The sequence below is a fragment of the Salmo trutta genome, chromosome 39, assembly GCF_901001165.1.
Source record: "Salmo trutta chromosome 39, fSalTru1.1, whole genome shotgun sequence".
NCBI classification, from domain to species: Eukaryota; Metazoa; Chordata; class Actinopteri; order Salmoniformes; family Salmonidae; genus Salmo; species Salmo trutta.
The window spans coordinates 7224773-7238475 of record NC_042995.1 but is presented as its reverse complement, the minus strand read 5'-3'; the positions used below and the strand labels follow the sequence as shown (position 1 = coordinate 7238475).

General features: G+C 43.8%; 1 protein-coding gene across 5 annotated transcripts in view; it reads right to left on the bottom strand.

The window, feature by feature from the left end:
* Positions 1-13703, bottom strand: part of LOC115179591 (probable phospholipid-transporting ATPase IH) — a 70503-nt gene that overhangs the window by 18801 nt on the left and 37999 nt on the right. For all 5 annotated transcript variants that reach the window (XM_029741192.1, XM_029741194.1, XM_029741195.1 and 2 more), the window contains exons 9-17: positions 12716-12797; positions 10387-10537; positions 9987-10184; positions 9721-9894; positions 8475-8641; positions 7724-7795; positions 7485-7558; positions 5907-6010; positions 4707-4888 (exon numbers count right to left, since the gene is read on the bottom strand). In XM_029741192.1, the coding sequence (XP_029597052.1) occupies positions 4707-4888; positions 5907-6010; positions 7485-7558; positions 7724-7795; positions 8475-8641; positions 9721-9894; positions 9987-10184; positions 10387-10537; positions 12716-12797 (1204 nt within the window). The remainder of the gene's footprint in view (positions 1-4706; positions 4889-5906; positions 6011-7484; positions 7559-7723; positions 7796-8474; positions 8642-9720; positions 9895-9986; positions 10185-10386; positions 10538-12715; positions 12798-13703) is intronic.

Sequence of the window (13703 nt, the reverse complement as noted above, 5' to 3'; positions counted from 1 at the left end):
GAGCAACGCTGTACATGATCATTAGCAGTCAATGGAGCAACGCTGTACATGATCATCTGCAGTCAATGGAGCAACGCTCTACATGGTCATTAGCAGTCAATGGAGCAACGCTCTACATGGTCATCAGCAGTCAATGGAGCAACACTGTACATGGTCATTAGCAGTCAATGGAGCAACGCTGTACATGGTCATTAGCAGTCAATGGAGCAACGCTGTACATGGTCATCAGACTGAACGCTGCATTCTGTCAATCTTTCAATAATCTCTAATTCTACCACATCCATACAGAGCAGAGATGATTTGTTCAGGTTTAGAATACAAGCAGAATGGAATGGTGCAGCCACAAACAGTTCAGAATACAAGTAGAATGGAATGGTGCAGCCACAAACAGTTCAGAATACAAGTAGAATGGAATGGTGCAGACACACAGTTCAGAATAAAAGTAGAATGGAATGGTGCAGCCACAAACAGTTCAGAATAAAAGTAGAATGGAATGGTGCAGCCACAAACAGTTCAGAATAAAAGTAGAATGGAATGGTGCAGACACAAACAGTTCAGAATAAAAGTAGAATGGAATGGTGCAGACACAAACAGTTCAGAATAAAAGTAGAATGGAATGGTGCAGACACAAACAGTTCAGAATAAAAGTAGAATGGAATGGTGCAGACACAAACAGTTCAGAATAAAAGTAGAATGGAATGGTGCAGACACAAACAGTTCAGAATAAAAGTAGAATGGAATGGTGCAGACACAAACAGTTCAGAATAAAAGTAGAATGGAATGGTGCAGACACAAACAGTTCAGAATAAAAGTAGAATGGAATGGTGCAGACACAAACAGTTCAGAATAAAAGTAGAATGGAATGGTGCAGACACAAACAGTTCAGAATAAAAGTCCTAAGGAATGGTGCAGACACAAACAATTTAGAATAAAATCCTAAGGAATGGTGCAGACACAAACAGTTTAGAATAAAAGTCCTAAGGAATGGTGCAGACACAAACAGTTCAGAATAAAAGTCCTACACCAACTATCTCCAGTAAGATACCGTTGTCAAAACGTAGTGTAGTTCTGTTTTACACTGTAAAAGTATCACTCACTATCTAAATGTAGTTAAGTACAGTACAGTCGTGGCCAAAAGTCTTGAGAATGACACAAAAATTAATTTTCCCAAAGTCTGCTGCCTCAGTTTGTATGATGGCAATTTGCACATACTCCAGAATGTTATGAAGAGTGATCAGATGAATTGCAATTAATTGCAAAGTCCCTCTTTGCCATGCAAATGAACTGAATCCCAAAATAACATTTCCACTGCATTTCAGCCCTGCCACAAAAGGACCAGCTGACATCATGTCAGTGATTCTCTCGTTAACACAGGTGTGAGTGTTAACGAGGACAAGGCTGGAGATCACTCTGTCATGCTGATTGAGTTCAAATAACAGGCTGGAAGCTTCAAAAGGAGGGTGGTGCTTGGAATCATTGTTCTTCCTCTGTCAACCATGGTTATCTGGAAGGAAACATGTGCTGTCATCATTGCTTTGTACAAAAAGGGCTTCACAGGCAAGGATATTGCTGCCAGTAATCAACCATTTATCGGATCATCAAGAACTTCAAGGAGAGCGGTTCAAGTGTTGTGAAGAAGGCTTCAGGGCGCCCAAGAAAGTCCAGCAAGCGCCAGGACCGTCTCCTAAAGTTGATTCAGCTGCGGGATCGGGGCACCACCAGTACAGAGCTTGCTCAGGAATGGCAGCAGGCAGGTGTGAGTGCATCTGCCCGCACAGTGAGGCAAAGACTTTTGGAGGATGGCCTGGTGTCAAGAAGGGCAGCAAAGAAGCCACTTCTCTCCAGGAAAAACATCAGGGACATACTGATATTTTGCAAAAGGTACAGGGATTGGACTGCTGAGGACTGGGGTAAAGTAATTTTCTCTGATGAATCCCCTTTCTGATTGTTTGGGGCATCTGGAAAAAAGCTTGTCCGGAGAAGACAAGGCGAGCCCTACCATCAGTCCTGTGTCATGCCAACATTAAAACATCCTGAGACCATTCATGTGTGGGGTTGCTTCTCAGCCAAGGGAGTGGGCTCACTCACAATTTTGCCTAAGAACACAGTCATGAATAAAGAGTGGTACCAAGAAACTTCACCCAACCATCCAGGAACAGTTTGGTGATGAACAATGCCTTTTCCAGCATGCTGGAGCACCTTGCCATAAGGCAAAAGTGATAACTAAGTGGCTCGGGTACAAAACATCGATATTTTAGGTCCATGGCCAGGAAACTCCGCAGACCTTAATCCCATTGAGAACTTGTGGTCAATCCTCAAAAAGCGGGTGGACAAACAAAAACCCACAAATTCTGACAAACTCCAAGCATTGATTATGCAAGAATGGGCTGCCATCAGTCAGGATGTGGCCCAGAAGTTAATTGACAGCATGCCAGGGCGGATTGCAGAGCTCTTGATAAAGAAGGGTCAACACTGCAAATATTGACTCTGCATCAACTTCATGTAATTGTCAATAAAAGCCTTTGACACTTATGAAATGCTTGTAATTATACTTCAGTATTCCATAGTAACATCTGACAAAAATATCTAAAGACGCTGAAGCAGCAAACTTTGTGAAAATTAATATTTGTGTCATTCTCAAAACTTTTGGCCACGACTGTACACAGGAGGCTGGTGGCACCTTAATTGGGGAGGACAGGCTAGTGGTAATGGCTGGAGCGGAATTAGTGGAATGGTATCAAATACACCAAACGTGTGGTTTCCGTGTGTTTGATGCCATTCCATTCTCCCCGTTAGAGCCATTATTATGAGCCGTCCTCCCCTCAGCAGCCTCCACTGGTACAGTAAATTGGCTTAGGGGTGTTGAGCTGGAGTGGGTTTGGGGAGTTGGTTTGTTGCAGCAGCAGTCCAACGTCACAGAGCAGGGAAGTCTGTAACGAAGCTGCAGTGCAGTTAGGATTCACAGCTCCCTACACCGCTGCTGCCTGCCAACCAGCTAATTACTACCACAGCCCAGGAGTCACAGACAAACACACAGACGGACGGACGGAAAAACAAACGGACAGAAAAACAGAAAGACACACACACACACACGTGCACGCATCAACATGCACACACAAAGACAGATGTGAAGGAAGATGGTGAGACTAAAACACTACACACTCACTAACACACAGATGGACAGATAGCGAAGTGAGTGAGAGAAAGGCAGCGTGATGAACTGTGGCTGACTCTCTTTAATGGGGCAGAAGCAGACCTGATACCAGAGTAAAACCTCTGGTGCTTCAACATGACGTCTGTGCTGACAGACAGAAGAGCAGCAAGAGACCCCACTTCATCAGCTGCTATGGATGTCTGGCAGAGATCAATAACAGTGGAACTCTAATGTGGTTATCTGCTCATTAGCAGGCTGCACTGGGGACTGACACACACAACATATTGACTGACTGACTACTGACGCTACTGTTCATGTTAAGCCTGAGAGACTGCAGGACTGCAGCTAACTAATATTACTGGTTCACAGGCTGCTTTGGGAAAGAACAAGTACCATCATTACAGGAATGGTCAGCCCTATAGTTCTACAATGTGATTCGTTCAATAGCTAACATCATTACAGGAACGGTCAGCCCTATAGTTCTACAATGTGATTCGTTCAATAGCTAACATCATTACAGGAACGGTCAGCCCTATAGTTCTACAATGTGATTCGTTCAATAGCTAACATCATTACAGGAACGGTCAGCCCTATAGTTCTACAATGTGATTCGTTCAATAGCTAACATCATTACAGGAACGGTCAGCCCTATAGTTCTACAATGTGATTCGTTCAATAGCTAACATCATTACAGGAACGGTCAGCCCTATAGTTCTACAATGTGATTCGTTCAATAGCTAACATCATTACAGGAACGGTCAGCCCTATAGTTCTACAATGTGATTCGTTCAATAGCTAACATCATTACAGGAACGGTCAGCCCTATAGTTCTACAATGTGATTCGTTCAATAGCTAACATCATTACAGGAACGGTCAGCCCTATAGTTCTACAATGTGATTCGTTCAATAGCTAACATCATTACAGGAAAGGTCAGCCCTATAGTTCTACAATGTGATTCGTTCAATAGCTAACATCATTACAGGAACGGTCAGCCCTATAGTTCTACAATGTGATTCGTTCAATAGCTAACATCATTACAGGAACGGTCAGCCCTATAGTTCTACAATGTGATTCGTTCAATAGCTAACATCCCAGACTGGGTCAGTGAGTCCGATTGTCATTAATTAACTAGGGCTTGGAGAGTGAGGTTGACTTTCAGTTGAATCAAATCAAATTGTATTAGTCACATGCCTTACAGTGAAATGCCCCGAACCAACAGTGCAGTTTCGAAAAATACGGAAAAGAATAAGAGATAAAAGTAATTAAAAAGCGGCAGTAAAATAAATACTCTACATTTGCTAATCTACTCCGTCTCTCTAGCCCCATACATTGTTAGCTCTTAATATAACTCTTCTGTCCAGAATATAGAAATATAATTAGTAGAAGCAATAAATCTAAAATCCACAAGATAGTGGTTCTGACTCTACGTTGTGATTCTAGATCGATACCTGTCCTCGACAGCGGTGGCCCCATGAATATATAAATAGAATTGGGTAGAAAAGACAATGTAGATTGTATGATTCTATGCTGCTGTGGTTCCAGAACGTTACCTGTCCTCCACGGCGGTGGCCCCCAGCAGTATGAAGTCCTTCTCAATGAGGTCATAGGCCTCGGCCAGCTTCCTGTCTCGGTCCTGCAGGGCCAGCTTGGCGCTGTTCAGCAGGTGACAGGTCTCCTCGTACTGAGTCACGCTCAACTTCCTGTACGCCACGCACAGTGTCCGTAGGCCCTCCTGAAGAGAGAGAAATAGAGAGAGCGAGAGATAATTATGTTATGCTTTGATATGATTACTGGACACTGATGTTGCAGTTGACAATCCGATAATAACAATTATTCCACTGTTCTGTTAGCTTTTTTTCTCTCGTTAAAAACAGTCAATGACATCACTGACAGAGCAGTGGGTTACAAAAAGCTGCAGTTTGCACAGACTGGCATCGAGGGCTGTCCCACTGGGCAGAGCTTCCATACCAGTTTAGTCTGTGGCAGTAGACTTATGACCTTGACCTTTCACATAAGCAAACACACGCACACACACACACACAAACAAACACGCACAGAAACAGTGAGACCTCAGTTCTGACATTCTCTCAGCGCCAGTCTGGTTCACACCAGCATCACCGCTGGCCATCCCATTGTAACGTAACCAGGGAAACACATTCTCCCTGACAGTCAACAGAAAGGAGTCGGCACCGCTGCCAACGGCAACCCAAACTGCATCCACAATTATGTCGTCCTTGGCAACCAGCCTGTCCTGGTTCTGTCAGTGTGGCGTTGGAGAGATTGGGCCAGAGCCACGGACACACAGAGATCAGTAGACTACCTCCATGTTGGCACCAAACTCTCCATAATGACCGTCAATCACCATCTCAGTTACATTCCATATACAGCTGTCTTGGAACTTTTGGTGGCCAACATCTTAACTAAGGACACTACCACTAAAGGATACAAGAATCAGTTAGCATTTAGCAGGGTCTACCATACAGCCATATTTATTTTATTTAACCAGGTAGGCAAGTTGAGAACAAGTTCTCATTTACAATTGCGACCTGGCCAAGATAAAGCAAAGCAGTTCGACACATATGACAATATACACCTCAAGCAAAGCAAAAATGAAAGTCAAAAATGCATTTGAGGTCAGAAACTCTGAAAGTCTGAGTTTGGAGCTACTTTAGGACAACGGCCTCTAGTGTCTGATAGTGGCTGTATGTGTGTGTGTGTGTGTGTGTGTGTGTGTGTGTGTGTGTCCTTACCACAGCGTTGTGCTCCACTCTGGCTTTGACCTGCTCCACCTTGCCAGAGATCACCCTGGGGAAGATGGAGGAGTCGGCCCCTTTACAGAACAGGTAGTACTCCCCTGTGGACAACCACACAGTTAAAACTGGTTCCTCATTAGCAGAGAGAAGCATCGTTAGTTTGCAGCAGTGTGTGGCAGACAACACTAGAGATGTTCCTCAGTGAGACTGACTCGACCGTCATTAGTATGCTTTCTGCCTGTTAACCTCCTAGCACACATATGGCCCTCTCTATTAGCATACAGTACACACACACACACACACACACACACACACACACACACACACACACACACACACACACACATACACACACACACACACACAGAGAGAATAATGACTGGGTTGCTGTAGTAATGACGGCTTTCATCTATAAAAAGCACCAGCCACTCCCATAGACACAGATACATCTTGTTTATATGTTCTAGTATCATAATGGTAGTAATTGTACTATAGTACAGTACCTCTAGTTTCTGTGTTCTAGTATCATAATGGTAGTAATTGTACTAGAGTACAGTACATCTAGTTTCTGTGTTCTAGTATCATAATGGTAGTAATTGTACTATAGTACAGTACCTCTAGTTTCTGTGTTCTAGTATCATAATGGTAGTAATTGTACTATAGTACAGTACCTCTAGTTTCTGTGTTCTAGTATCATAATGGTAGTAATTGTACTATAGTACAGTAACATCTAGTTTCTGTGTTCTAGTATCATAATGGTAGTAATTGTACTATAGTACAGTACCTCTAGTTTCTGTGTTCTAGTATCATAATGGTAGTAATTGTACTAGAGTACAGTAACATCTAGTTTCTGTGTTCTAGTATCATAATGGTAGTAATTGTACTATAGTACAGTACCTCTAGTTTCTGTGTTCTAGTATCATAATGGTAGTAATTGTACTATAGTACAGTAACATCTAGTTTCTGTGTTCTAGTATCATAATGGTAGTAATTGTACTATAGTACAGTAACATCTAGTTTCTGTGTTCTAGTATTATAATGGTAGTAATTGTACTATAGTACAGTAACATCTAGTTTCTGTGTTCTAGTATCATAATGGTAGTAATTGTACTATAGTACAGTACCTCTAGTTTCTGTGTTCTAGTATCATAATGGTAGTAATTGTACTATAGTACAGTACCTCTAGTTTCTGTGTTCTAGTATCATAATGGTAGTAATTGTACTATAGTACAGTAACATCTAGTTTCTGTGTTCTAGTATCATAATGGTAGTAATTGTACTATAGTACAGTACCTCTAGTTTCTGTGTTCTAGTATCATAATGGTAGTAATTGTACTATAGTACAGTACCTCTAGTTTCTGTGTTCTAGTATTATAATGGTAGTAATTGTACTAGAGTACAGTAACATCTAGTTTCTGTGTTCTAGTATTATAATGGTAGTAATTGTACTATAGTACAGTAACATCTAGTTTCTGTGTTCTAGTATTATAATGGTAGTAATTGTACTATAGTACAGTACATCTAGTTTCTGTGTTCTAGTATTATTTTGGTAGTAATTGTACTATAGTATAGTACCTGTGGTGGACCTGACGATAACACTCATTCTCCTTCTCACAGAGTCAAAGGTCAATACCTCCAGCAGCTCAAACCTGGATGCAAGAGAGAGAAAGGGAGAAAGAGGTTGGGTTACTGACCACACACACACACACACACACACACACACACACACACACACACACACACACACACACACACACACACAAAGATAAACTGATGCCCACAGGTCTTGGCTGGAGTAATGGACACACACTGACCTCTCGACCTCATCCTCCCTATTAAGAATCTCCATGTGACTGTCCTTCAGCCGCAGATAGGTGAAGCCAAGCCTGGGGGAAAGAGGAATGTACCATTACTGTCAGAACAGGGGAGCAGGTTAAACTGCAGTTAAATGTATGGCTATACAGTGCATTCGGGAAAGTATTCAGACCCCTTGACTTTTTCCATATTTTGTTATGTTACATACAGCCTTATTCTAAAATGGATTACATTTATGTAAATAAGGTATTTTTGTTTTTTATTTCTAATAAAAAACCTGTTTTCGCTTCGTCATTATGGGGTATTGTGTCTAGATTGAAGAGGAAAAACTATTATTTAATCAACTTTAGAATAAGGCTGTAACATAACAAAATGTGGAAAAAGGGAAGGGGTCTGAATACTTTCCAAATACACTGTATATTATCTATCTATCTAGTTCATTTCAAATACCTGGGAGTAGGAAAGACTTTCTGCCTGTGTGTGTGTGTGTGTGTGTGTGAGTCAGTGTGTGTGTGAGTCAGTGTGTGTGTGTGAGTCAGTGAGTGAGTGAGTGAGTGAGTGAGTGAGTGAGTGAGTGAGTGAGTGAGTGAGTGAGTGAGAGTGATAGGGTGAGTGAGTGAGTGAGTGAGAGTGATAGGGTGAGTGAGTGAGTGATTGGGTGATTGAGTGAGAGTGATAGGGTGAGTGAGTGAGTGATTGGGTGATTGAGTGAGAGTTTTAGGGTGAGTGTGTAAGTGTCAAGCCAGTCACCTCTTCATGCCCTCCACCAGGGCCACCTCGTCAGGAGAGGATGATATGTAGAAGGAGGTGGCCTTGTTCTGGTGGATACCCATCTTGATGCCATCCACTGTCTCCTCCTCCTTCACCTGTACCGTGTGGCACAGACACAACGCCCGGAAGAACAACTCCTCAGACTCCTGACAAGCCAAGCACAGAGAACACGTCACACACACACACACACACACACAACACACACACACACACACACACATATCAACACATGAATATACAGGAAACATACACGTTTGAATACATAATTTGGATCCATAGTAAAACACAATCCATGTCTCCTGAAGGTCATGCTTCTTAGTCCTCGTACACACAGACATACACAGAAGACAAAGGAATGGCACAGGCTGGTCACCAGCGTGAAGCGGCCCTATCTAGTCCTGGCTCTCTAGTCCTGTGTGTGTGTGTGTGTGTGTGTGTGTGTGTGTGTGCGTGAGAGAGAGAGACTGGATCCCTGGGTGGATGAATGTGTCATCCTTAGAGAAGGTATCAGTGTCACTCTGAGTTTAGGGTTCACCCAGGACATCCAGGTAAAAGCTGTTAGTATCCAGCTGGTCTTCATAGGGTTAGGGTTCACCCAGGACATCCAGGTAAAAGCTGTTAGTATCCAGCTGGTCTTCATAGGGTTAGGGTTCACCCAGGACATCCAGGTAAAAGCTGTTAGTATCCAGCTGGTCTTCATAGGGTTAGGGTTCACCCAGGACATCCAGGTAAAAGGTGTTAGTATCCAGCTGGTCTTCATAGGGTTAGGGTTCACCCAAGACATCCAGGTAAAAGCTGTTAGTATCCAGCTGGTCTTCATAGGGTTAGGGTTCACCCAGGACATCCAGGTAAAAGCTGTTAGTATCCAGCTGGTCTTCATAGGGTTAGGGTTCACCCAGGACATCCAGGTAAATGCTGTTAGTATCCAGCTGGTCTTCATAGGGTTAGGGTTCACCCAGGACATCCAGGTAAATGCTGTTAGCATCCAGCTGGTCTTCATAGGGTTAGGATTCACCCAGGACATCCAGGTAAATGCTGTTAGTATCCAGCTGGTCTTCATAGGGTTAGGGTTAACCCAAGACATCCAGGAAAAGGTGTTAGTATCCAGCTGGTCTTCATTGGGGAATGAACAATATCTGACCCTGTATCAGTGGTTAAGGAGGGGTAACTTGTCCTGTACATAGTCACACAGTACATCAAGTGACAATGAGGCTCTCTGTCTCACCTTGCCCCCTGGTCCAGGTGAGGAGTCGATCATGTCCATGCTGGTTGCCCCTGGCATGACCTGTCCATTACAGATGGCATCAGGGACGTAAACATAGCCGTCCACACAGCACTCTATAAACTCCATGTTGTTCTCTGTCAGGGTGCCTGTCTTGTCTGTAAACACGTACTCCACCTGAAAATACAAACATTCAGGTAAGAGTGGTGAGTGTGTGTGTGGTGAGTGTGTGTGGTGTGGTGTGTGTGTGTACTGTGTGTATAGCCTACCTGTCCCAGTTCTTCATTGAGGTCAGATGTGTTAACCTGAGCCCTCTCTCCCAGTTCCTCGTCAAACATCTCATCATCCCACATGATGAAGTAGGACCCCAGGAACTTCTGCATCTCCACGGTAACGTACATGGACACAGGGATGATGTAATTAAACAACACCATGAAGGCCAGGAAGTCTGTGAACGCCCGGATCAACTGGAGAGAGAGAGAGAGAGAGGAGGGAGGGAGGTATGAGGAGGGACAGTCAGAGGTGACAGGGAGAGAGAGAGGAGGGAGGTATGAGGAGGGAGGTAGGAGGAGGGACAGTCAGAGGTGACAGGGAGAGAGAGAAAGGGAAAGTGAGAGGTGAAAGAAACCTCAGCTATTGCATTAAAATGATTGTAGTTTTATAACCTACTATATGGCGTTGCCTCTCTGTGTCAGTCTTCTGGTTGTAGAAGGGCTCGTCTTTGTCCGGGTCAGCCTGCCACACATACTTCAGCACTGTGTTGATCAGAGCCTTGCTGATCAGGATGCACAGGTACACTATCAGATACGCATTCATTGACCTGGAGGGGGAGACATAGAGGAGGGAAGAGACAGATTAGAGGAGACAGAGAGGAGGGGGAGACAGGGAGGAGGGGGAGACAGGGAGGAGGGGGAGACAGAGAGGAGGGGGGAGACAGAGAGGAGGGGGGAGACAGAGAGGAGGGGGGAGACAGAGAGGAGGGGGGAGACAGAGAGGAGGGGGGAGACAGAGAGGAGGGGGAGACAGAGAGGAGGGGGGAGACAGAGAGGAGGGGGGAGACAGAGAGGAAGGGGAGACAGAGAGGAAGGGGGAGACAGAGAGGAAGGGGAGACAGAGAGGAAGGGAGACAGAGAGGAGGGGGAGACAGAGAGGAGGGGGAGACAGAGAGGACGGGGAGACAGAGAGGAGGGGAGACAGAGAGGAGGGGAGACAGATGCAGAGGAAATGACATAAGAATGCCTTCAGGAAGGGTGGATGGTCTGAACCGGTCTTTATGGGGAAACGGATATGATGCAACTACAGTGGGGGAAAAAAGTATTTGATCCCCTGCTGATTTTGTACGTTTGCCCACTGACAAAGAAATTATCAGTCCATAATTTTATTGGTAGGTTTATTTGAACAGTGAGAGACAGAATAACAACAAAAACATCCAGAAAAACACATGTAAAAAAATTTATAAAATGATTTGCATTTTAAATGAGGGAAATAAGTATTTGACCCCTCTGCAAAACATGACTTAGTACTTGGTGGCAAAACCCTTGTTGGCAATCACAGAGGTCAGACGTTTCTTGTAGTTGGCCACCAGGTTTGCACACATCTCAGGAGGGATTTTGTCCCACTCCTCTTTGCAGATCTTCTCCAAGTCATTAAGGTTTCGAGGCTGACGTTTGGCAACTCGAACCTTCAGCTCCCTCCACAGATTTTCTATGGGATTAAGGTCTGGAGACTGGCTAGGCCACTCCAGGACCTTAATGTGCTTCTTCTTGAGCCACTCCTTTGTTGCCTTGGCCGTGTGTTTTGGGTCATTGTCATGCTGGAATACCCATCCACGACCCATTTTCAATGCCTGGCTGAGGGAAGGAGGTTCTCACCCAAGATTTGACGGTACATGGCCCCGTCCATCGGCCCTTTGATGCGGTGAAGTTGTCCTGTCCCCTTAGCAGAAAAACACCCCCAAAGCATAATGTTTCCACCTCCATGTTTGACGGTGGGAATGGTATTCTTGGGGTCATAGGCAGCATTCCTCCTCCTCCAAACACGGCGAGTTGAGTTGATGCCAAAGAGCTCCATTTTTGTCTCATCTGACCACAACACTTTCACCCAGTTGTCCTCTGAATCATTCAGATGTTCATTGGCAAACTTCAGACGGGCATGTATATGTGCTTTCTTGAGCAGGGGGACCTTGCGGGTGCTGCAGGATTTCAGTCCTTCACGGCGTTGTGTGTTACCAATTGTTTTCTTGGTGACTATGGTCCCAGCTGCCTTGAGATCATTGACAAGATCCTCCCGTGTAGTTCTGGGCTGATTCCTCACCGCTCTCATGATCATTACAACTCCACAAGGTGAGATCTTGCATGGAGCCCCAGGCCAAGGGAGATTGACAGTTCTTTTGTGTTTCTTCCATTTGCAAATAATCGCAACAACTGTTGTCACCATCTCACCAAGCTGTTTGGCGATGGTCTTGTAGCCCATTCCAGCCTTGTGTAGGTCTACAATCTTGTCCCTGACATCCTTGGAGAGCTCTTTGGTCTTGGCCATGGTGGAGAGTTTGGAATCTGATTGATTGATGGCTTTTGTGGACAGGTGTCTTTTATACAGGTAACAAACTGAGATTAGGAGCACTCCCTTTAAGAGTGTGCTCCTAATCTCAGCTCGTTACCTGCATAAAAGACACCTGGGAGCCAGAAATCTTTCTGATTGAGAGAGGGTCAAATACTTATTTCCCTCATTAAAATGCAAATCAATTTATAACATTTTTGACATGTGTTTATCTGGATTTTTTGTTGTTGTTATTCTGTCTCTTGCTGTTCAAATAAACCTACCATTAAAATTCTAGACTGATCATTTCTTTGTCAGTGGGCAAACGTACAAAATCAGCAGGGGATCAAATACTTTTTTCCCTCACTGTAGATGGCAATCAACGTTAAGTGAACCTGTCTGGAAACATGGTAAACATGCATCATAAAGTGGAAAACACAACCATGTTGGTGGGCCTTACTTCTCCACTGCAGAGCGTTTCTGGGACTTGGACTGGTAGTTGAGCGCCATCTTGGTCTCCATACCAGTGTAGATGGCAACAGCTAGGAGACACAAACCAGAGGGTCAACTTGAGAAGACATTTCACATCCGTGAAGATAAAGGAAAGAGACTAGGAAAGAGAACGACTTTGGAATATTGAGATGCAGCCCTGATGACAATAATATCAGTCAGATCTGACAAGTCAAATCTCTGTCAGTACAAAATAATAGCATGGTGTCCTACAATTATCTGTGAAATCAACTCCCATCACACTCATCTGATTTCATAATAAGCTGGTGGTCTCATTATACAACCCACAGTGTGAACACAGGAACTTAATGACTTGGAGTGGAAACTCTAAACATTCCAAACCCATTATATGAATGAAAACTAGGAATCTATTTTAGATTCTATACCTGATGTCATTACAAGGTCACCCAGTGTGGTGTCTTTAGATTCTATTAGTGATGTCATTACAAGGTCACCCAGTGTAGTGTCTTTAGATTCTATTAGTGATGTCATTACAAGGTCACCCAGTGTGGTGTCTTTAGATTCTATTAGTGATGTCATTACAAGGTCACCCAGTGTGGTGTCTTTAGATTCTATTAGTGATGTCATTACAAGGTCGGCCAGTGTAGTGTCTTTACATTCTATTAGTGATGTCATTACAAGGTCACCCAGTGTAGTGTCTTTAGATTCTATTAGTGATGTCATTACAAGGTCACCCAGTGTAGTGTCTTTAGATTCTATTAGTGATGTCATTACAAGGTCACCCAGTGTGGTGTCTTTAGATTCTATTAGTGATGTCATTACAAGGTCACCCAGTGTGGTGTCTTTAGATTCTATTAGTGATGTCATTACAAGGTCACCCAGTGTGGTGTCTTTAGATTCTATTAGTGATGTCATTACAAGGTCACCCAGTGTGGTGTCTTTAGATTCTATTAGTGATGTCATTACAAGGTCGGCCA